This window comes from Bacillus rossius, chromosome 7 (genome assembly GCF_032445375.1).
Source record: "Bacillus rossius redtenbacheri isolate Brsri chromosome 7, Brsri_v3, whole genome shotgun sequence".
In the NCBI taxonomy this organism is placed as follows: Eukaryota; Metazoa; Arthropoda; class Insecta; order Phasmatodea; family Bacillidae; genus Bacillus; species Bacillus rossius.
The window spans coordinates 72,038,372-72,062,237 of NC_086335.1; the positions used below are offsets into that span (position 1 = coordinate 72,038,372).

General features: G+C 39.9%; 2 protein-coding genes across 6 annotated transcripts in view; one reads left to right on the forward strand and one right to left on the reverse strand.

Annotated features, from left to right (window-relative positions):
• Positions 1-1,301: 1,301 nt before the first annotated feature.
• LOC134534377 (cytochrome b-c1 complex subunit Rieske, mitochondrial) lies at positions 1,302-7,895 on the reverse strand. The gene is made up of 5 exons (XM_063372836.1): positions 7,505-7,895; positions 5,901-6,044; positions 3,174-3,351; positions 2,945-3,093; positions 1,302-1,517 (listed from the first exon to the last, which is right to left on the reverse strand). The coding sequence occupies exons 1-5, from the start codon at positions 7,833-7,835 to the stop codon at positions 1,378-1,380; spliced, it is 942 nt and encodes a 313-aa protein (XP_063228906.1). The 5' UTR covers positions 7,836-7,895; the 3' UTR covers positions 1,302-1,377.
• Positions 7,887-23,866, forward strand: part of LOC134534374 (zinc finger protein chinmo) — a 41,409-nt gene continuing 25,429 nt past the window's right edge. The window contains exons 1-6 of one of the 5 annotated variants that reach the window (XM_063372830.1): positions 7,947-8,203; positions 8,533-8,631; positions 13,261-13,404; positions 15,672-15,889; positions 16,524-17,079; positions 20,892-21,074. In XM_063372830.1, coding sequence (XP_063228900.1) covers positions 13,287-13,404; positions 15,672-15,889; positions 16,524-17,079; positions 20,892-21,074 — 1,075 coding nt within the window. In that variant the 5' untranslated portion in view covers positions 7,947-8,203; positions 8,533-8,631; positions 13,261-13,286. The other 4 variants (XM_063372831.1, XM_063372833.1, XM_063372832.1 and 1 more) reach the window with 4 other exon arrangements.

Here is a 23,866-nt window from a genome sequence, read left to right on the forward strand (position 1 = left end):
TGAAAAGCTTTTTGTAAACACGACACTACTGATATCTTTAGCAGTTTTCAAATTGTGGTTTCTTCTGAAGCTCTGCATGCAGTGTGTGTGCCCCGTGTCCCGATAAGCCGGCGTCTCAGAGCTTAGATGGAGAGGTGTAGAGGTGTAACCGTGCTTTGATGGCCTCGGGCAAGTGTGTGGCAGTGCAGGTGGTGTGTTAGCGCTTGTTACCATATATCAGCCATTTAAACTGAAATTCCATGTTACAGTAATTTAAAATTATTAAATGCAGTAAGAAGAGCCAACAGTATTGACAGATAAACCCATTAATTTTGGAGACACAAATGCACTTTAATTTAGCAGCAATATATAAATGGCTAATTCATATTTTCTAAAAGACTGGTGTATGGAAAATAGCATAAATAATTCCTGCTGTTAGCATTTCAGTAGGGTCTAATTTATTTGACCTTTGCTTATCCATAATTTCACATTAACTGATATGTCTCTGAAAAAAAAAAAAAAAAAATCAAGTATATACACAGATATATATAATATATATATATATATGTATACACACACACATACTGTGCCTCTAAATTGTTTATATGTATTCAAGTCTGGACAGATAGCAGTTTAACCATGTTTAATATAAAAATGCACATGTGACCTGCTAGAATCTCTCTTCTGAAATATTAATTAACCAGATTACATGATTGCTATGTCGGACCAACCATGTTAATAAGTGATTTAAAAATTGTTTTCACTGCCCAATGAGGAAAAAACTTGGTGATCCTAAGACTATTCCCAAATGACGGGAGCCCACACAACCCTACTCCCTACTCTTCATCATGTTCGTATGCTAAGAAAAAGCATGTCATCAAGTGTGCACAAAACCAAGCCTAAAAGCACAACCTGAGGAAACACACTAAGCAAGTCATCAACAATCAGTGATCCCAACCATGCAAACCCAAGTTGCAGTAACAAGCAGAGGGTAGCGTGGCCCAGTGGTTGGCTGCTGGGCCGATGGGTGGTGTGGATACATGTGTGCACTGCAACAAGTACAGTACAGTGCAAAACGTGCTTTCCGTGAATTTTGTAACAACATTGTTATAAAGATATTCCACAGTACCCTGAAAAGGAGTCCTGGAGAGGGGATCTTAAACAACTGGGTTCAACAGAAAGTATTCTTTCTTCAATGTTACGTTTTTGTCTTCCAGATATCAACTGTGATGGAGTGAGACTACAGAAGAACTTACAAAACAAATTCAGAATGTATTTACATTTAAACACAAATACATAAATAACACAATCACAGCAAGAAATCTATTTACAACATGTATTTTTCTGATTTTGAAAATGTACAATGCACTAAGTTACTGGTTACACTTGCCAAGAATCTCAACCAACAACCAAAAGCCCTTCTTCCATGAACTCGTAGGGTGGGACTTCGAGGTTCAAGGGTGCTGGTCCCTTGCGAATGCGCCCCGATGCATCATAATGTGAGCCGTGACATGGGCAGTAGTAGCCGTTGAAATCGCCTGCAACATTGCACACCTCACAGGTATTCACATACACACACAACCGTAGCAAGAGTACAATATGACAGCTTAGGCAGCAAACAGAGTAGAGCATTCAATTACAGTGTTTTATCACATAATCGTCGCACATTTTATACTAAAATCAAGTTTGAAAAGTAGGGGTGCAATGTTTATGCGAGATAAAAAAAAATTGTTAGGCAACGTTATTTATAAAAACAAAACTCATTCATAGAAAGTATGTTTATTTAAAAAGTGAAGTATTAAAAACAGCACGCCAAGCAATTTAAATTTATAGGTCATGCAACAAAAACCTTTCTTCAACTTTAAATAGAAAAACAAAATGTGACCTGAATGCGAGCCTGAATTTAATGTGAACTATCGTCGTAGTACACACATATACCATGAAAGAGTGCGGACCATCAAATGTATTTAACTCAGCACTCGACAGAGAGAGCACGCGTTGCATCCAATCGGCGAGATATAAATATTTGACTACATGTGCGCGCTCTGTACGGGAAGCAACATAACCAAACACGAATGATGCCAACTAGCGCTGGTTACATTTTTATAAGCGGTACATACACCGCGGCGATGCAGACAAACAGATAACGGTTATAACGTTTAAAAACGTCTTTAAAAGAAAATTTCCACATCAGACAACTTCGTATTTCCGTTAATTAAAAATTGGTGATGTCCGAATAAAGATTAGATTTCTACTTTAAAATACATCGTTTTATACGGAAAAAATACCCACACAAAGTGCTCAGAATCTAATTAGATATTCAGAGTATATTGCGCCCTGGGGGCTGGACTAGGTGGTTCCTGGCATCTTGATTCCGAGTTGCTGGGAGATGGGAGACTCACTCTGGTGTCTCACAGGTCGACTTGGTAGTCAATATGCCTTGCAAGTGTTGGTACTGCAACCAGCAGTAGAGCAATGTGGCTGTTTCAGTTGTCCTGACTGCAGTATGTCTGCTTTGTCGCTATGTTGTGCAGTTCAAGGATGGGTTGGAGCTTCTCAAGAAATTCATGGTACAGGAAACCCGGTGGGGTGTTTGAATAGCTATTCGTAGTTCACAGTTCGTGGACAAGAGACTTACGTTTATATCAACTTTAAAATACCTAACTGCTACAGTGCACTTTCAGCAGAGAGGCACTAAGGCTGGCACCAGGCACGGCCCTTCCATCTTCCAACAACTTGGAATTAAGACGCTGGGAACTAGCCAATTAACAATCAGTTCCACCACCTAGTTCAACTGCTCCAAGGCTCAATGTACTATACATTTCTTGCGGCTGCATTTCTTGAAGTCAACACCTCATATTTTTAATATTCTTACTTCTCTATGTTTATATACCTCCTTTAGTCTTTTTAACTGCTAGGACCACAGCCAATAACTGGAGACACTATCGCAGAGGGCTTTACTCACCGGAGTTGGCAATGGGCACACAGCCCAGGTGCGTACACACTCCCAGGACCACCAACCACTGTGGGACCTTCACCCGCTCACTGTCGTGCTGTGGGTCTCGCAGGCTGTTCACATCCACGCTCTCCTCCTTGCTGATCTCCTCCCCAGTGCTGCCAACAACACACCACGCTCTCAGCAGTGTCGAACCAGTCCACCAAGCACTCTGGCCTAGTCTCTCGAGTGTACGCACCGGTGCCTGATGAAGAGGGGCTTCCCCCGCCACTTGAACGTGACGCTCTTCCCCTCCGGGATGTCGCTCAGCTTGATCTCTATCTTGGCCAGCGCGAGGACATCCGCGCTGGCGCTCATCGTCATGATGAACTGCGTGACGACCGACTTGGCCGCGTATGCGCTGGCGATGGCCCCCCCTGCAACAGCAGCAGCCCGTGGGCCACACTTGCGACTGCAGAGTGGCAGAGTGGCCAGAGTTGTGGCAAACTTCATTTTCCCTTCCATTGCATTTTCATTTCCTGCGGCTCTTAAGATTTCACATTAAATTTGACATGTGTATATTATTGCATACATAAAATATATTTCACAATGCTAAGAACTGCACTTAGTCACATAGACACATTCATCACTGATTCACACATGACTACACCTGCAAGATTTTAAAACAAACATGAAAAAACAATAACTCATTGGTCATTGCTGTGAAGCTACAAGTTAAATATGTAATTTTAATAGCAAGATTTTCTCTGTCAGTTCATTTTATATAATTCAGAAAAGCTCCATATTTCCAAAACTACCCAAATACTTTGTTTCTTTCCTAACAGTCTGATATTTAAACCAGAATAGCATTTTCAGGTGTAATTGTTCACAAGAAACAGCTCCCGAGGCATAGGCATCTTACATACGAAACAATACTTGTCATGGCATACCAAACTATTCCTTGGACGTTCCTCTTGTTCCCCTAGTGTTCCGCGACAACAAAAACAAATAAGCTGCCATGGCTGTAGTCGTTCGAGAGTTCCGAGAGCGAAGGGTAATGCGACATCGGCAAAGAGGGGGGGGGGGTGAGAGAGAGAGGGGAGGGAGGAGAGAGGAGAGAGGGGAGGGAGGAGAGAGAGAGGGGAGGGAGGAGAGAGAGAGGGGAGGAAGGAGAGAGAGAGAGGGGAGGGAGGAGAGAGAGAGAGGGGAGGGAGGAGAGAGAGAGGGGAGGGAGGAGAGAAAGAGGGGAGGGAGGAGAGAGAGAGGGGAGGAAGGAGAGAGAGAGGGGAGGGAGGAGAGAGAGAGAGGGGAGGAAGGAGAGAGAGAGGGGAGGGAGGAAGGAGAGAGAGAGAGGGGAGGGAGGAGAGAGAGAGAGGGGAGGAAGGAGAGAGAGGGAGGGAGGAGAGAGAGAGGGGAGGGAGGAGAGAGGGGGGAGGGAGGGGAGAGAGAGAGGAGGGAGGAGAGAGAGAGGGGAGGGAGGAGAGAGAGGGGGGAGGGAGGAGAGAGAGAGGGGAGGAAGGAGAGAGAGGGGAGGAGAGAGAGAGGGGGGAGGGAGGAGAGAGAGAGGGGAGGGAGGAGAGAGAGAGGGGAGGGAGGAGAGAGAGAGGGGAGGGAGGAGAGAGAGAGGGGAGGGAGGAGAGAAAGAGGGGAGGGAGGAGAGAAAGAGGGGAGGGAGGAGAGAGAGAGGGGAGGGAGGAGAGAGAGGGGAGGGAGGAGAGAGAGAGGGGAGGGAGGAGAGAGAGAGGGGAGGGAGGAGAGAGAGAGGGGAGGGAGGAGAGAGAGAGGGGAGGGAGGAGAGAGCCACACACAAGAGTTCGACGGGACCGAGAGAGTGCGAGTGAGTGGCGCGAGACTGTGTGTGGACAGGCGTGTGGTGAGGGGCGAACCACTGCTGAGCCCAGCTCCAGTGAGGAGTGCGAACTGTGGAACTTGACAGACAAGGAGTGACTGGAGAATAAACATTTTTAAGTGCCAGTGATGTAATCAGACATTTTTTCAGTACAATTATTTATTATTAATGTAAATATTACTTAATAAAACTGTAATAAAACTTAATTGGACTATCCCTTACGAACCCAGTTCTCCTCACATAGGTTGTAACAATAATAAGTCTCATCTTAACCCTGGCTCTGGCAACTATGTCTTATCTCGTACTTTGACCACATAATGGATAATTTATAGGACATGTAGAATACCTTGAGAATGGGTATAAACTAGAGAACTTTTTAAAATAAAGCCAAAATAATGGATTTCAATGTCGCAAGTTTGTCCTACATTTACACATTTTTTGAACTTTGGTTGTTTTCCGACCACGAAGTGTGCTTGCTGGATACCATTTTAATGAAAACACTCCTGTTATAATTAATTTACAGTACAAATATATGTCTGAATACAAATTTAAATAAATGCTGGATAAAATTTTGAGACTACACAAACTAAAATTAAATTTAAAAACTTCAGGCACCACATTGTTTACATGCTTGGGCATAACATTCCTAAGTAGGGCTAACAACATTTCTGAATTGCAAAATAAACATAATAATAATAAAAAAGCATTCAATTAATATTCTCTATTATTAGAAACATTTTTAACCTCTTAATGTAACTTTCAAAATGTAGTTTACTAAATGTTTGACAGTGTTACAGGGCCTTAAGATATAAATGACCAAAAAAATTTGTCCATGTGTTTCTTTGTCAGCAGCATTTTCAAATTAGTTGCTGCTAACCTCATATATACACCTTGGAATTAATCTTGTTCACAAATATCATTTCAGTCATGGCAAACCTGAATCTGTGCATTTATTATGAACAATTTATATATTGGGAAATAGTCACCAGCACATTTGCAAATCCAACAGACACCATCACAAATACTAGCCCATTAACGAACATGTGAACATCCTCCTACAACGTGCAACGGCTCAGGGAAACGGAAGCTGGACCGCTGCAATCGCAACGAGCCAACACTGGACGAGAGAGTGAGTACCTCCAGCGATGAGGTAGGAGAACGCCCTGCGCTCGTCTGCACTCTCGCTGTTCCGGACACCGGGGTCAGCCACCTGCTTCCTGCGGTACGCGGAGAAGTCTGGCACCTGGACGTCCGTGTGCGCCAGTCGCACCTGCACGCCCGCTGCAACACGCACACGTGCAATTCCTCAACACTTTCTGTTAAGTATTAACTTAAGCAACTGTTCACAATTATTTACAGAAGTTTAAATGTAGCTAACCTAAACAAAAGATTTCCATTTTACATTGTTCTAACTTAATCACAAATTACAACACTACATGCCAGGAAAGTATTTTACTCATTGCAAGGCTGTTTTACAGAATTATTAGGAAAAAATCCAAGAACTAAAAAAATGTATTTTCGGTTTTGATTTACTTATTTTTGGATGCAATTACTGATAATTACCATCAGATTGTTTAATAGTATGTAAAATCATTGTAAAAACATTTAAAATATAATATTTTACAAACTATTAATGTGGTTCCCCTAATCGAGCCAATATTAACTTCAGTTATGAATTGCCTTATATGCCTGAAGCCGCTAACAAGGTATTTCTGGGTCAGACAAACTCCAGCATCAAGCTAACCTAGGCCTTGTCTGATTTTGCCATAAGTATATACTTATTAGTATTAGTCCTCAGTAGTGACATCACAAGGACTGTCACAAATGGAAGCGAATAATGTATACTTCCCACCTAACTTCGAGGCAAAGAAATTTAGCAATTTTTAAAAGTGTTTTGTTACAGCAAATAGAGTACAAGAACTACATCCCTCTGAATTTATCTAGTACACCACAAGGACAAGTGAAGTATGCAGGGTTGCAAATACATAATTTGTTGATTTGTTTCACCCACAATTGAGATTTTACCAAGTGGCAAGGAGTCATTCCCTTTCTCTCTCTTCCCACCCAACTCTTTTAGTCATTTCCTCAGAACCCCTGTATCTCTCACCCACAGCAATCCACTACCCTTCCTGCCCTCACTAGGAAGCTGTGACTCCCTCTTTTCATTCGCCTCCATTCCCTTTGGAGCTTCCACCTATGACCTCTCCGCCCTTTACAACAACCTCTGTGTTCCCTAATTCCCAGCTGCCCCTAGCCACCCTCTCCCTTTATTACCTTACGCAACCCGACTAATCTTTCCACCCTTCTCAGCCATTGTAATGCTTCCCACCGAAGCTCCTTAACCATCTCAGTTCGACTATGCATTTCTTCCTTCTCCAGCTCTCTTAGCTCAGACACTAGTCCTGGATTCCTAATTACAGCTGTATGCACTATCATTGGCCTAACTAGCATGGAGTATGCTTTATCCTTTACCACCCACTGAACCTCTTTGCCTAGGTTATTGTGCAGGGTCACCCCCAGGTACTTAGACACATCAGACTCCTTTATCACCTGCTACTTCAGTTAAACACCCCTCGTTGTGTGTACTTGAACATGGATAAGGGTCAAGTACACACTGTTCGAGAACCACCTTCTAATCCTTATGTAACAAATTGGGTTATGCCATAAAATACACCAAGACCATGTACTCAAAAATCTACAACTTGCAACAGTAACAGGTATTTCCTTTTATAATTACTTACCAGCAATTCCAGAAAATACTTTGGTTTGACCTTTCGGTAAAGCTGAGTATAACCCTTGTATCGTACATTTTATCGAGGGTGGTTGGACCGTTAAAGACGATGATATTACAACTGGTTTCGTAAGTGGTTTGATTTGAGAAGGAACAGCTTGCGTAGCTTGCTTCAAGTAGGGCGCTAAGTTCCCAGATTTCGTTACAACATTCATCATATTTGAGACGTATAATGGTGTAAAACTTCTGAATATACACAAAATGGCCCTCCTCAACCAGAACAGCAGACTGCAAAAATAGACGTGCGAAATTTTTCTCGCCACGCTAGCGTACTCTGGCATCTAACGTTGAACTAATCTACTGATGACGTATGTTTAGTTTTCATTTTGGGCACCAGGGGTAGCATGAAAGTTTTGGCGTGCAAATGTTTGCCATTTCCTTCGTAAGTATTAATGACTATTTTTCTAGTGTTTCTTAAGTATAGATATAAATTGTATAGTGACACGTCATTATTATGTTTATTTTAAAAATTTTTGAATGTATTTATTTGCTAGTTTAAGGTTCTGATTAGTAGAAATAGCGTGAACAGGTGCATCAACTTTCATAACAGATACACAACTGTTTCTGGCAGTAGACTACACCAACATTTCTTTTTATGCACGGGTTAGCGAATTAAGTTATTTTTAAATACGAAACGGACCTATCTCAGGTATTATCCTAACATTGTAAGGTTACATGATCAATCTGTGGTTTATTTAGATGCCGTTAAAGTGCAATTTTATTCGCGACTTTCGTGATTTTGTGGCGTTTGTGAATTTGCAAGAATCACCATACAGTGGACATAGGTTGTTTCAGTCGCGTTGCATGTTCGTGTCAAGATGGTTGCATGTGTGAATGATTTGGTGCAAGGATTACCTTGAACAAAGTTTTTATTGGTTATTCGGTGGTTTTTATCGCGATTTGAAATTAAACGTGTCATTGTTGCTGTTTCGTGTTGTGTGAAGAGTATGTGTCGATATATTCGAATGTTTGTTTCAGTTCTATAGTAGCCTGAAAAGTGAGTGCATTTGCTGCACTGGCTAATTTTAGGCGTTCGGTTTGCAATACGAAGATGGGTATCACTTTAGTTAAGCAGAGGTAAAGGAATTGTTTTTATTTCAGTTATGCGTTGTGTGTATTGTCGACGGTAGCTTAGATCAAACTAGCATGTGGAACTGTTATGTAAATATAAATTCGTCTAGCGTATTTTGGCTAGTACGATTCTATTGGCCTTGCTTTCAGCAACTCTGTCGCAAAGTAAGACGTAGTTGTACATATGTTGTTGAAGTATGTCATGTCACTTATCGTGTGATTTGTTAATGTGAGCATTTTGAAGATCGCAAATACTTAGTTTAGGCTTTCAGTTCTTCGTACCATGCTTGTTAGAATGTTATCGCCCAAGTAGTAAATACTTTTTTCCGTGTCCTGGTTCAATGTCAGTTTAGATGAAAGGCAGTGACATCACTGTTGACTGTATAGGCATCATCTGAATAAATGATTAAGCATTGAATATTGACTTGTATTTTGCAATTACTGGTTATTTTGTGTAAACTGCCAGTTCTATTGTAACTGTATATAGGAAAGCTAGTTTCTATGCAGTCAATTTTATTAATTTATTTTTTTATTAATTTGCATTGTATGTTTGTTCCGCATGAGCATAGGCTCATATATAATACGTGGTACATACCTATATATAATTTATTAATTGAAAATAATAAACATTGCTTAGCATTTAATATATGTGCATTAACAAAATTAACTAAAATCACAAGTTTAATGGAACTAACAAAATTGATTAAACACTTTCGATTAATTGTAGAGTATCACCTTTAATTCAAGTACCTATATAACAAATTTTATTTGGAAAAAGCAATTATATATATAAATGAGAGCATCGGAATATGTCACATAACAAAGCTTATAAAAATTAAAAGTTTTAACTTATTTCTGTTCAAGTGTTAATTATAGCCTAACATTTAAAACATAAAATTGGTAATGATCGGATGTCACTGCTTTTTAGAATGGAAAGAAAAAAATATAAAAGCATGGTTTCTGAAGGGATGGTTTCTTAATTCGTACTAGTTTGTGAAATAGTCTATAGCTTACATATTTTTTTTATATATTCATTTACCTTTTCTAGTACGTAACACAGTAATGTTCATATATTTACAGTATCGTATTCTTTACTAAAGTTACACCCAGTTTACCATATTTTGTGATACTCCATTTATAATATAAATTTTAATTTTTTTTACTATGATTTAAACTTCTTTAGGTGTCATAAAGTATACTTCAGCCTACCTATTGTAGTGTAGAACACGATATTGAAATTAAATTCTGTACATACTCTAATTTAATTTTCTCAACAAAATTTTATGCAAAACAAGCAAGTGAATCTTTCCCATCCAAAATGCCAGTCCCCTCATTTGTGCCGTAATAACGTACAGGTCGTAATTACTTCAGCACAGCCTCGTTGATAACTGCATCAGTATCCCTACCATATCGCGATATAATTATATATACCTATAGTTTTTATTACCTGACCTACCCTCACCCAAACTTTTGTTTTGTTTGTATCACTTCAACTCTTTCAAAACTAACCTATAGAAAAACGAGCTGGTTTTAGATTACTTAATAAATTGTATGATTAACCTAATATTTCACCTAACATCGCAAATGACACACACCCAACAAACTTCTCACCTAACACAGCAAACAACATTCACATGAAACACTACTATAAATCACGGTAAAAGTTCCATATCACATATGCAAGTTTATCTCTTGATCATAATGATAAGATCCCATATTCAGTGATCCTGTGGTACATACATGATGCTTGCGGTTTTATTTTGGTACATTGAATGATTCTCGACACGACAATAACTTGTGATATAACACTTAGTTATGATCGTAAGTTGAATACAAATGAAAAAATGTTTACACAGGACCTGGCATAATTTGTGATATTTATTGTGATATTCTAATTTCTGTGGGGTTTAGATTTTTCGAAGTACCATCAAAGATGTACGCACACGATTGCTTGAGTGTCATTCTTCCCGGAGGCTCAGAATCTGTGTTTGGTTTCCGGTGGAATGCGATACATGGGCTTGTCTTGCAAAGAAGTGGACCGGCCCAGTGCACGTGTGTGAGATGTTCAGTACTGCATGACCATGACTGCAGAGTTCACAAATGACCTGACAGTTTTCTCAAGACCTGCATGTGTGAATGCACTTGGTTGTGTTGATTCTCATTGATTTTTTGCATTGGAAAGTTGCACCGCATGATGAGCAGCGACTGCCAAGCGTCCACAGTCGCTTACTTGCCATGCATTGAGCTGTTAAAGTTTCTTGCACTAGAACTTGTGAAGCAAACTGTCAAAATAACCTTTTGTATTGTAAAGGTGATTCCCTATGTTCACAATTGTGTGTGCCCCAAAAAGAATGACTGGCACAAATTATAGGTACCATATTTTGGTTAGTTTGAACTCAACCATTCACTAAATTTTGTCTGGTTAGATGTGAAACATTACACTACACCACCTTTCAACTAGCCCTGCCTACAGTACATTTGTTAGTATGTGTGTTGCTTTAAAATGTTTTATTACATTGGTGTGAATAAATAACTCTGATAGTATTTATGGTTTTTTTTATAGAATGTATACTTTGGACATTTTTATGTGTTACATAATCCATAGCATGCAATCTCTCGAAACAATAAATTTGTTTTAATTCAATTTATAGTTGTAAAGGAAGCAAAATGACTGACTGGCTATGGTGGTAAATGCAGAGTGTTTGCCGATGAAGGGCATGTGTTAACTGTGGTGGCACTCTGGCCTCGGGTATGCGAGGGCTGTGTTAACTTATCACTCGCTGCTATCTGGTGGTTCACTTCTTGCAAGATACCACCGACTGCTCGCTGGAATGCCTGGGTGCTTGCAAGCAAGTTTTTGTACATAGTACTGAAAAAATATATACATGTTATTACAAAGAGTCAAATCATAAAATAAATCAAAAATAGACTTATTTTAAGATACAACATTATCATTTGGCGTACATTTAACATCAGTTTAAATATTGGTGTTTCTGAAAAACTTAAAAGTTTATTTATTTTTAAAATAAATAAACTTGAAAGTTTATTTATTTTTAAAATAAATCTGTTAAGTCAGTTTGTTTTTGAGTTTGAATCATACTCTGTTGAACAAAATGTACTTTGTGTTAGAAAGATTTTCTGATCTCTTCTGGAACCTATTCGTGTTTAGAGATGAATTTGTTCAGCATTTGATGACTATAATCAATTGACTTCACTAATGATGTCACTGTCAGTGAATGAAACAGCATCAAACTGCATGGAGGCTGACGCCTCATGCCATACTTCAGAGTCACTGTCATTGCTTTCGCATGTTTGTGCTGTAGCGTGGCTTGCATCCTGGTCTGATGAAGTTGCAGTGAGCTCGTCAGCATTATAGTTCACAATGCCAGACTTTCTCTAGCACTTGGCAATAGTTTCTTGTTGAACTCCATCATCCACCTGTGATCATCTCAATTGCCTGACGAACATTGATGTTGGTGGGCACTTCCGACCTAATGTTGATGAGCAACCTCTCAACAAGGCGTTATCGAACATGTACCTTGGCAATCAGAATAATGCCTTGATCAAGGGGCTGCGACTGAGATGTGCAGTTTGGTGGCAGAAACATCAGTTTGATGTTTTCCAATTGAACATCAACACTGTGTGCTGCGCAGTTGTCCAATTAACAAAAGAATTTTTCTTCCTTCCTTTTTCATATCATTGGTTTTCACCAGCTAATTTGAGAAGCATTCTCTCGTCATCCATGCACGGGTGTTACTAGCATAATCCGCAGGAAGACTAGAAACTCCCTTGAAGCATCTGGGAGTCTTGTGTTTACCAATGCTTAATGGCCTCAATTTTTTTGTTCCTGTGGCATTGCAACAAAACAACACAGACAACCTTTCCTTTGCTTTTTTTCCTCCAGTGCATTTTTACCTTTATATACAGTTGTCCTGTTAAGCAGATTGTAAAAAAAAGGCAGTTTCATCAGCATTTTCTGATATGTCTAAATGTTGTCTAATGAGTTTGACTTTAAAAATACTCTCCAACTTTTCTTCCTTCCACTGGTTTGCTGCCTCTGTGTCTGCATCTTTATCCTCCCCACTCAAACCTGCTGATATACCGTGTCGTTCCCAGAAGCGGTGCAGCCGCATCACTGTGTTGTCCGAGATTAATGCTTGTCTATGTTTATACATATGTATGTATATATTTGTTGCATCTCTCTTTTTTTGTCAGCCCAATTGTCCGTGTGTGCTCCTGGAAATTCTTTGTGCTGACTTCCATATGTTATGTATTCATAGTTTTTGTCAATTCTTGTGGTTTCTTATGACAACTAATGGCGTAAGTTCACCTCAAACGGGGTTCGTGCATTTGCGCACAACAAAAGTTCACTGTTAATCCAACAAATGAAGTTAAGAGTGCCGTGTTCTAGTTTGTGGGCCATATAACTCACTTTCTATTTTTATGCATTGTAGTAGTGTCAGTGTAGCAGGAACATACGTATTTGTAACTTGTAAACAACTTCACGTGATGGTCTGAGTGTGGATATGTAGCTTCTGCAGTAATAGCAAGGACAAGATTGCATGCAAAGCTCTTAGAGGTGTTAGTGATGGAGAATATGTTGACTAATGAGTGGGGAACTGGTCCTTGTTCCAGCTAATACATTCCAATCGACATTTGGAATGGAATCACAGCAGCAGTTTTGTCTTAAGTGGAACAGCTTCGGCAGCAACTTGGCCACAGCGTTCGGGAACTTGTTCAAGTCCGAGAGCCTTACAGATGTCATTCTGTTCTGTGAAGGTAAGAACACGTTCGCACGTTCGTCTTGTTAATAGTTTTATTTATTTTCTGCTGTGAGAATAGATTTTCATATATTTACTAACTTTGCTAAAAGACATGAATGTTGTCATGAAAAACAATTCTGTTACTAAGAATTTGATTTTGATTATTTTAATTTAATGTCTTTAGAATCAAGAAAAGGTTTAATAATTGAATTATACTGAAGTAACTGAGAATTGGCCCTATCCAAATTTTCAAACTTTTGAATACAAATAATAAACTTTTTGTATTCAGTTCAACCTCAAATCCTTTCACTCTGAAATAACAAATAATTGTTTCCTTACAAATATTTGACATAGCATACCAATGTTCATGTTTACAGTTAAATTATTTGTGTAATATAAATACACTTTTTGGATTTTGTAATGCTACTTAATAATAATAAAAATGAACAATAAGCAACATTTTAACTAAGCAACGAGTATTCAAAGTTTTATTTATTTATTTTTTTTTTTTTTTTTCACTGGCTACCCACATTTCCAAGTATCTGTGTGTGATATGCTTTCTCGGATGACTAATATTTTTCAACCATGGTTGTTAGAACCACATAATTATGTTACGTTTTATACACTAACAAAATTTTAAAGCCATAATTGGAGGACATATACGGGGAAATTTCCAGTGTACAAATTTTCAGATTTATTTTCCCAACCATGTGCACATAATATGCCTAATACCCTTTCTTTATTAGAGAAATTGTGTAAGCGCAAGACTAATTTGGTCATGATTGTTGGAACCCTCTGGTCTCGCACACACAAACAGCAAGAAGAGAGAGCTCGGTGTCTGACTGCAGTGAGACCCTCGGTGAAGCTCGTACAAAACACGGTTTCCTGAGAACCAGACATCACGTTGCGCCGGCATTTGCTTTGTGCGTCTCATTCGACTCAGCTTCTGTAATTTGCTGTCGAAACCTATCTTTTAGCCACCCATCCTTGCATAATTTTAGACTTACAGGTGTCAAAGGCAGGGTCTGTAGTGTGATTTTATTTGTGTGCATGGTTGTACAGGTTAATGTTTGTGTTTGTTCATTGGGATTAATTTAAACATAGTAGATTTTGTCAGTGTTGGTTGTAAAATACATAGATTTAAAAAAAATGAAATTTACATTTGGTAGTAAATTTTAAAAACTTTTCTTAGTTTATAAATGAAAAAAAATTGTAGAATTGTTTGTGTACACACACAAACATTTATGAGTAATTTGTAGTAACATTGCAGTATTGTAAAGTTGTGGGTGCAGCATAAAAGGAAACAGAAAAACAAACAAGAATTTATTGTTTGTTTCTTTTCAAGCCTCTAAACACACTTCCGGCGAGCTCGGATTGGCCAGCTTGTAAATACATGAACGCTCGAAGGCGTTTGGAAAAATATCGAAATAGTATTTATGTTCCAGAAAATAATGTTTCTGTCGATTGATTGTTAAAAATTAAGTCTCTCTGGCCACTATTACTTTTTTTTTCTTCAGTTTTTTTATTAATACTTAATGAAAATTCAAAAGTCCCAATGGCCGCCATCTTCCGACCATGAAAACAAGTACATGATGAAGTTCTCTGCCTGTACATTCTGTGTTAAGTTTGAGCCCCCGCTCCTCACGCAACCTCTCGGAACAAGAGTGACATAATTTCAAACCAATCACAAAAATGGCCAATAATGGACACACAGCAACAGCCTCTCAACTGAAATAACACAGACCCTGCCTGTCTCTCTCTCACACTTATATAAATGATAAAACCATTTCATCATTCCAATTGTTCGAGAAACTTTTAGAATAATCCCTGAATCCCCACGTTAATGGATTAAAGCAATACATTAAACAATACTTAAATATTCGAAGAAACATATAATGACTACACAAAAAAACAATAGTATAAGTCAACATTAAGTGGTTTATTCACTATGAAGCAAGCAAACAATCAGAAAAACCAAAGAAGCATGAAACAGTGTCAAGTATGATCATGAAACAGTGTCAAGTATGATCATGAAACATGTTTCAAACACACAAATAACTCTGAAAAATAAACCTCACATGGCATTGAATGATCAGAAAACACAATAAATCTTTAATAAACTTATTTTTAAAATGGGGAGAGCAGGAGCCTGGGTTGTTGCACGCCGATGAAACACGTGTGCAAAGTAATGAAGATGCTTACTTGCCAAAAAATTCAGGTTATAGTTTTTGGGTGTAAATTGAAGAGCTGCAGTGTCAAGCGATGCTCGTCACGTGGTTGCAGGCGTCACATTCAAGGCTCACAGGCTGATCCTGGCAGCATGTAGCAAGCACTTCCAGGACCTGTTTGAACGGGCCCCGCTGTGTCCGAGCGTGCTGGTGATCCTGGACGGCACGTCCTCGGCCAACATGTCCGCGCTCCTCGAGTTCATGTACAAGGGGGAGGTGCACGTGTCCCAGGAGAGTCTGTCCAGCTTCCTGAAGGCCGCCGAGTGCCTGCAGGTAGTTTGTCACGCCTCTGCTGGTTTAAGCTTGTTCCCTGTTGGTTTATGATTTCATTTCCATTTCTTAATTTGTGTTCTTGAAGTTTTTCCATGACAAACAGTCCAAAACTACAATGGCATATGTCCCATAAATTGTATCAAATCAATTTTATCTTGTTTATTATTTCTCTGTGATACGTAATTTTTGAGAAATTATGGGAAATGTACACATTTTTCGAAGGTGTACGAATGTATTCCAGGACATTAAAAATTGCTCCTTATGAGGAAACGTGAAGTAATGGACTTTTGATAACGGGCAGTTATCAAAACGTAACTGATCCGTTAATCAAGGACATACTGTGCTTCACAAGTGGTGTGCTTATTTTCCCGGCCATTAACTGCAGCTTCAATCTTAGGCTCATCATGTCAAAAAATGCTGTTCAATATTTTTGTTATTTGAAGCACCTTGCAAAGATGGCATAGCCAACACACAACGTAACATTGAACTAGAAGTAGGTTCATAATAAGTTAACTACAAGTGGATGCAATTTATTATGTATTTGTAACACATTGTTTCCATCTGTTTACGAAGTAAATGGGGCTGCATGACACAGTGCTCTAGCTTGGGTTGTGAGAGGAGCGTGTGGCCGCAGGTGAAGGGGCTGTCGGTGGAACACGAGAAGCTGGCCGTGGTGCAGGGCACGGTCGGCCACGACGCACAGCTCGACTCGCCCACCGGCCGCAAGCAGGCCAAGATCTCCAGCGTGAAGAAGGAAGCCCCCGAGGGCCCGGAGCCCCTGATGCACCCGTCCACCTCGTCGGGCCCGGGCTACGGCCCCGTCATCTCCCCGTACATGCACCCCCCGCACTACCGTCCCGCCTACGAGCAGCGCATGCCCGCCTCGGCCGCGCTCTACGACGCCGGCCCGCGCAAGCGCCACCACCGCGGCCTGGCGGAGGCCGTGCCGGACGCCAGCATGCGCGCCTCCGTGCTGCGGGACGGCAGCAAGGCCCGCCCGCCCTCCGAGCCGGAGCTGGCCTACCGTCCCCTGCACCCCGAGACGGAGCCCGCGCCCGAGGGCCGCTACGAGGGGCCCGACCCTGCTTACGACAGAACTGCTGCTGTGGACTCTGAGAGCAGCGCCAAGGCCTCGCTGGAGGGCCGCCACTCCTCCGCGCCGCCCGACCAGGGGAACAGTTGTCCCGAAGGTACGTGGAGCCATTGTTTGAAAGGAAATGAACCGAATACTGCGTTTCTCTTTGGCAAGTGCCGTATTGCTTGTGATGCGGTTGGCATCCCCTCTGGAAGCTCGTACCACAGATAACAGCTCCGTGGCATCGGCCATGTTCTGCCAGCACACGCTGCCCTCTTTGCTTCAGTTATTACTAGACCGTTCAAATTTGAGGTTGCGATAATTTAAAAAAAAAATTGTAATGCTCTAAAATTTAAATACTATTTTGTAATTGTTATTTTATTATTAATTATTATCTCCTATCTTTTTCATGAATTCCTACATGAGTAGGTTCTCATTTTACAAATGTTTACGTATCATGACTTTTTTTGTCACAAGTATCTAAGAAATCTTGCATTGAAAAAAGTTTATTGAATAAAACTTGTTGCAAATTAATTATGAACAAAAAAAAGGTTACTACTACATCTTTTTGTATTTCCAATCATTTAAATTTTATTGCCATTTCTCCATATTCCCAGCTGTGTGATGGTTGGTACTTCCCCTACTGTAACTGCAAGCCCTTCTGACTTCTTTAACCACTGGGAGAGCTTAGCTGGGCCTGTAAACTGTGTTACCTCTGCCATATTTGACTGCGTTGGCTCCTGAACCACGGGCACTACAGATGAGATAGCAAGGAGGCTGCCCCACCCCCACGCCAGGCGAACCTTCTGGCCGGGATGTAGTTACCGCCCAATCGTAATAAATTAACATTTTAATGATAATTCTCTCATTTTCCGTATTGTATCATTGATAAATTTACTTAGAGCTCATTAAAATTACCCTATTTTATCTCATAATCGTCGCACGCACGTAATCGTCGCACCCATATTTTAGGGCGTCAAAATTTGGATTAAAAAGAAACCTCTCGCATAAACGTCGCAAGATGTTTTTGGTCCCGCTATTAGATGCCGAGCACTTTGGGTAGGTATCTTTTCCTTATAAAACTACTGTAAAACCTTTTTGTTGCGACCACCTCTCTATTACAACCCGATTTCGAGGAACCGTGAAAAAATTGCCGAAAATCTGAAGAAAATCGGACGGAAAATAAGTTTCTTGTGGTGAGTAGCGTGTTACTGCATTTCTCTTGCCCAGTGCTGTACTGCCGTAGGCAGCGCATATCTAAAAATAGATACCCACTTCCTGTCGACCGCTGTCAGCGCTTGACAACCCCCATTCCACGTCCCTTCAATGCAGGAAAAACCCTCTGGCCGCAGCGTGTGAACATGTAGTCGGCCGCTCGCTCGCCCTTGCTCACCCTTGCTCACCCTCTCCCCATACCCTGCGCTGCGGTCGATCTCGGATGCTGCTTGAACTTGTTAACAATCGCGTTATCTGCTTCATTTTAACAAGGAGAGTAAAAATATATTAAAACTTTCAGCAAATTGATAAAAGCTTTCTTTATGTGTCCGCAGAACAGGGCACAACACTGGCCCGCCAGTTGTTTTCATTCAAAACGTGGCTAAAGAACTTGCATTGATCAGGCTGAAAACATCCGGCAATACGTGTAGGATATAAGGAATCTTGTTATGAATTTAGATGTTATGTTTTTCGAGTAGAAATACACAGCGACCTACTGGATGCACGCCCGCCTCGACTTGTTTTAACTGCCGCAGCAATGTTTATTTTGACAGCTCAAGCAATTATCTTTTCCCGTGGGTTGACAGAAAAAGGTCGCTGCACCCAGCATAAAAAAAAAGGCTACGCCATTTATTCCACACGCAGGAAACACACTGGCTGCCGTCTGTCTCCCCCGCATTTATCTTTCTTCTAACATTCCATGTCTGGCCTCTCGCGCGAGCAATAACGAAGCGACCACGCATTGGGCCGTTGTATGCTTTGTTTGGTGACAGCAGCTTGATTTTATTCGGTATATTCCTTTTCATAGGACCCTTGCTATTAAAATACATTTATATTTAAGTCTGAAAGCTTGTATTCCTTGCCAGAGATGACTGAACTCGAACTTGGTGTGAAAAGTGACATATTTGGCATACTTTTTTTTGGGCGTGTTTGATGGGGAGGGAGGGGTCCGAAAATATTTACAACGGTCTTACCCCTCCCTCACTGCTTTAGTGCCCCATTCATAATAGCCCAATTTTACGGGAGAAGGGAGGGTGAAATGAGCATTTTCTCACTGAAGGTTTTTCAAAGGGGAGCGAAGTTGGAGTGTTATAAGGGAGGACACTAGATGGTTTGTGTGTCTGGCAGAGATGAGCTAGCCTTGAAGAATGTTAACGAGGGGAGGGAGGGGTGAACTTGTGCGTCATGAAGCCGCTGCCGCCAGCCAGCTACCGCTTACAAAAACGTAGCCAGCGCTCGTTGCAATCATTACTGTTTGGTTATGTTGCTTCCCGTATAGAGCGCGCGCACGTAGTCGAATATCGATATCTCACCGAGTGCATGCAACGCGCGCACTCTATGCGGAACCGAGTTAACTACGTTTGATATCACGCTCACTTGTGGTGTTTACTATGGTAGTTACGCGTTCGTTCGGCTTGCATTTGGATCACAGATTTTGTTTTTCTATTTAAAGTTGAAGAAAGGTTTTTGTTGCATGACTTATTAAATTAAATTGTTTGGCTTGCTCTTTTAAACTTCACTTTGTAAATAAATGTACTTTCCATGTACGGGTTTTGTTTTTATGAATATTTTATCTAACAAAAAAAATTTTTCCGCATAATCGTTGCACCCCTACTTTTCAAACTTGATTTTAGAATAAAATGTGCGACGATTATGCGAGAAAACACTGTATACTTATTTTGGTGACTGTAGGTAGTTGCATTTCATGGGTATATATTTCCGGAAGTCATGTGCTTTTGAATTAAATACATATTTAATTTTTAAAACTTGTCATTTTCTTGCCAGAGATGACCTTAACTGACTTTTTGTGAAAAATGGCATATTTTGATGTGCAGGGGTTGGGGTGGGGTAATTGGTTGAAAATAATAATGACTTTGCGCATCTGATACAACCCTGTTCCCAGGAACTGTGAGGAGTTGTAACAACGGAGTTGCACTTTAGATCATCAGTTTTAACTGGTTTCAACTAGATGATACACTATCATAAAAATTAATTTTTAAAAATATTTTTAAGCTATTCTCAAATCAAAGCATAGACAATAAGCGCATTTGCTCTTTCTAGTTCCACATTATCAGCACTTATTTATATAGATTTTTTTACAATTTTATGTAATGAGTTTTGAATAGTCTACAGTTTTAATGTGCTTTGTTTTATAACTCAAATGTTTTGCTTGCATGCTTTGTTTATATTATAGTTGACCTTAAACGTATGTAATGGCCAGAAATCGTAACATTCCAACCGACATAAACAGTCCTACCAATTTAGGAGAAAAACCAAAATACACTATATTGGTTGAAACAGTTTTATGGCATAAATGTTTTGTTTTCTATAGAAAATGAGTCTTCTTTAATCAGAGATTACACAGTGAAAATTATTTGTATAGCCAGCCCCAGCTAAGCTGCTAATGGTGATCTGTGCATTTTAAAATTGCACTTTTGTTTACTCCATGCTCTTAACGTATGTGTATTATTCCAACACTTGTTCCTGTGAGCTGACCTCGCTGTTGGTAGGAATTATTTGACTGACATGTTGGCATGGGCTATAAAAAATACCAGCTCCCAACTTAACAGTCACAATTATCTAATTTTTGCACTTGTATATAGAGCTAAGTAAGTATTACTTTGAAGACAAAGTGTTGGCAATAGGTAATTGGTACACTTGTATGTATTGGCAACGGAGGTTTGTGTCAGCCAGGGTGATGTTGCTTTGCAGATTTGCGAGTGAACATGGAACTCTCTACACGACCAGACGAGATGCACGCAAGCATTGCTGCACCTTACTCAGAAAAAAGTCCTGAGACAGCACCTGAAATTATCCAGACTAATACTTGGAACTGCGGAGGATCAAGCGTCAAGATGTCACCACTGAAAGGAGGCGGAGTCCAGACACAAGATGGTGAGTATTCGAGCGAGGTCGTACCACGACTGCGGACGGTAGAACGCTCCCGGCGCCTGGTGTCGTGCTTCGACCGTGGTCTGACCAGTCAACCATACCGGCAACCTCGCACAAGCTACACTCGGTCCAGTATGATCCCAAGACTTTAGGAACGTTACTTCACATTCATCCATTGGACGTGACGGTGAGAACTTGCCAACCAGACGAGCAGCAGCACTGGCAGAGCGAGACTCCTAGTCATCTGCTGTCAGGTGCAGAGTGCATGTGCTAAGCCAACCACAACTCTGAAACAACACATTGATTTGATGGTAATGCATGTCGAGAAATAAAAATTACACAGCTTGCAGCGTTACACTCTCATGAAGTCAGTGATGATCGTAACTATTAGGGATGGGATTTTCGAATCTTGGATTCGTCGAATATACCGAATCCTATGGATTCGAGGATTCGTAGGATCCGAGGTGGGTTTTTAAGAGTTTTAGGTAGTAATTGAAAATTGTAGTGCTGGGCGAAATTTGAAAATTTCGAACCGAACCGAACCCTTACGTTTGGTTCAGTTCGAAACCTCTTAAAATATATTCGAAAAACCAACTTTTATCACATAATCGTCGCCTCAACAGTTTCAAGCGCAGACAAAATAAAAAAATAATTGTTAATCGTCGCATAACTCGCATAGCATTTTTTCATATAGGCGCGCTTTGTTTTTTTGTTTACTTTAGAGAATTTTGTATGCATTTGTCATAATACGTAATATAAACTATCGTACAAATGCCAAAGGTATTGTATATTATACCTTTAACTAAAGTGCGTGTACGAGAATTGTTGTAAAATCACCAAAGATTGCGTACCCCATACGTTAAACTAAAGCGCATGTACGAGAACTCTCGTATTTCGGCAAAACTAACGTGATCAAGTTAACACAAGACAAATGCGGTAGGAAATGATTACGTAAATTACGTATTTTAAATTACTGGGATGTATTTATTTTCTTTGGCCTTTTTGGTTGTAATAGTCAGGTAATGAAAGTATTAATTTAATCTTGTGTATTAAAAGTACTGGTCCAGTAAATTTTACAGTACAGTACTAAGTTGACTAGCATAGTCGCGGCAGCCATCATTATTTCTCGTGTTTTCTTTTTTCCGCAAATTTCTATAACCACACTTTTTACGTTACGTTTACAATATTATTGTTCTTGAGGTGATTTGCGATGAGCAGGCTAACGTCGTTTAAGTTTTCCAAATGGAGAAAAGATAATGACGACCCGGATGACCCAGAACCACCCCAAAAAAACGTCTAAAGTTTCTTCTGACGAGCAGCATTCTTCCAAGAAAACAGCAACTGCAGTCAGCGGGTTTTGTAATGTAGATAGGTAATTTAATTCACATTCGCCTTTTTTTTTTTTGATGTCCTATTAAAAAGTTTTACTTATTAAAAATGTTAGGTTATGTCTACCACAAAAATATGTTATGTGGCCTTATGCTGAATGTTCGTCATCTTTATAATATTTTTTTTAAATGAAGGTTAGTGTACACTGAAAAAGGAAGATAGTATTTTTGAAATTTAGATGTAACTTCATGAATTAAAAGTTGGTATATATATATATAAGCTAAGCTATATGTTTTAATTTTACATATGGCTGGAGAACCTTTCTTTCTCACCACTCAGTTAAAGACCAAAATGCTGGTCATTGGTTCATTTTAATTCAAAACAATTATTTCTGTATGAGGTTCGGTTCGGCTCGGTTCGAAATCAGAGAACTGAGGTTCGTCCAGCACTTATTTTATAATTTTATAAATACACATGTGATTTTTTTTAATACATAGGCCTATGTAATTTTTTAAAATAAATGTGTGATTTTTTTTAATAACATGTGAAGTTTAGTGTGGGACTGGGATTCGAGATTCGATGACAAACACTGTGGATTCGAACAAGGATTCGGATTCGACCAAAATGTGGATTCGTCCCAGCCCTAGTAACTATATATAGGATTTGCGTTAAACCCAGAAATTATGAAGTACTGGTGTGCAGCTAATGAAGAAAGTGTGCGTAGTCCTTTTACTTTTTATATATATATATATATATATATATATATATATATTTATTTATTTATTTTTATTTTATGTCTGATGGCATGATAACCTACGCAGTATTTATAAACAGTAAATGGCTGTCGCATGGGCCTTAAAAAAATTAATTTTACCGAGAATGGACTATACAACACTGTTTGGAGTTCTGGCATGGGGAAGTTGATATCTCACGGGCAGGTAGGACAAGGGGAGGGTGTGTAGGAGTGTTAAGGGGCCTCCCTAGTAAAAATCTTTGGCGCGTTGGGCCACTGGCCACGTGCTACAGCCAGTGGTTGGGCGGGGCGATATACCTGAACCTGTCGCCTGCGCCGCGGTGGAGGGGGGAGAGGGCGTTTCAGCGAGGGGGGCGGAATAATGGGAGGGTTGTCATTGTGTGGAGTCCATTTGCTGCTTATACCTGCGTTATCAACAAACAAGATCGTGGCAAGAAAGGTGACTGTTTTTCCCTTTCGCTACATTCAACCAAAAGAATAATGTTCTCGCATTGCCTTGCTTGCTTCCTGACAGTGTTTATTAACTTGAAACATTAAATTAGTGTTGCGATCCAGTCCATATCCATGAAATGCAAACAATAGTCAATTCTGTTTAAAACATGTATTTTTATTTTTTTAATTAACGTTCTACATAATTAAGAGATTTACATACATTACAAAAAATGCTGTCACCAACAATCGATGCGTTAGCTTGTGTTTTCAGAAAAAATTT

Excerpts from the sequence above, each read along its gene's own strand:
- LOC134534377 (XM_063372836.1), bottom strand. The coding sequence starts at position 7,835 with ATGCCAGAGTACGCTAGCGTGGCGAGAAAAATTTCGCACGTCTATTTT. Across the intron at positions 3,094-3,173 it reads CCCCTCTTCATCAGGCACCG|CACTGGGGAGGAGATCAGCA; the intron begins GTGCGTACACTC and ends TGTTGTTGGCAG. Across the intron at positions 1,518-2,944 it reads TGTGCCCATTGCCAACTCCG|GCGATTTCAACGGCTACTAC; the intron begins GTGAGTAAAGCC and ends GCAATGTTGCAG.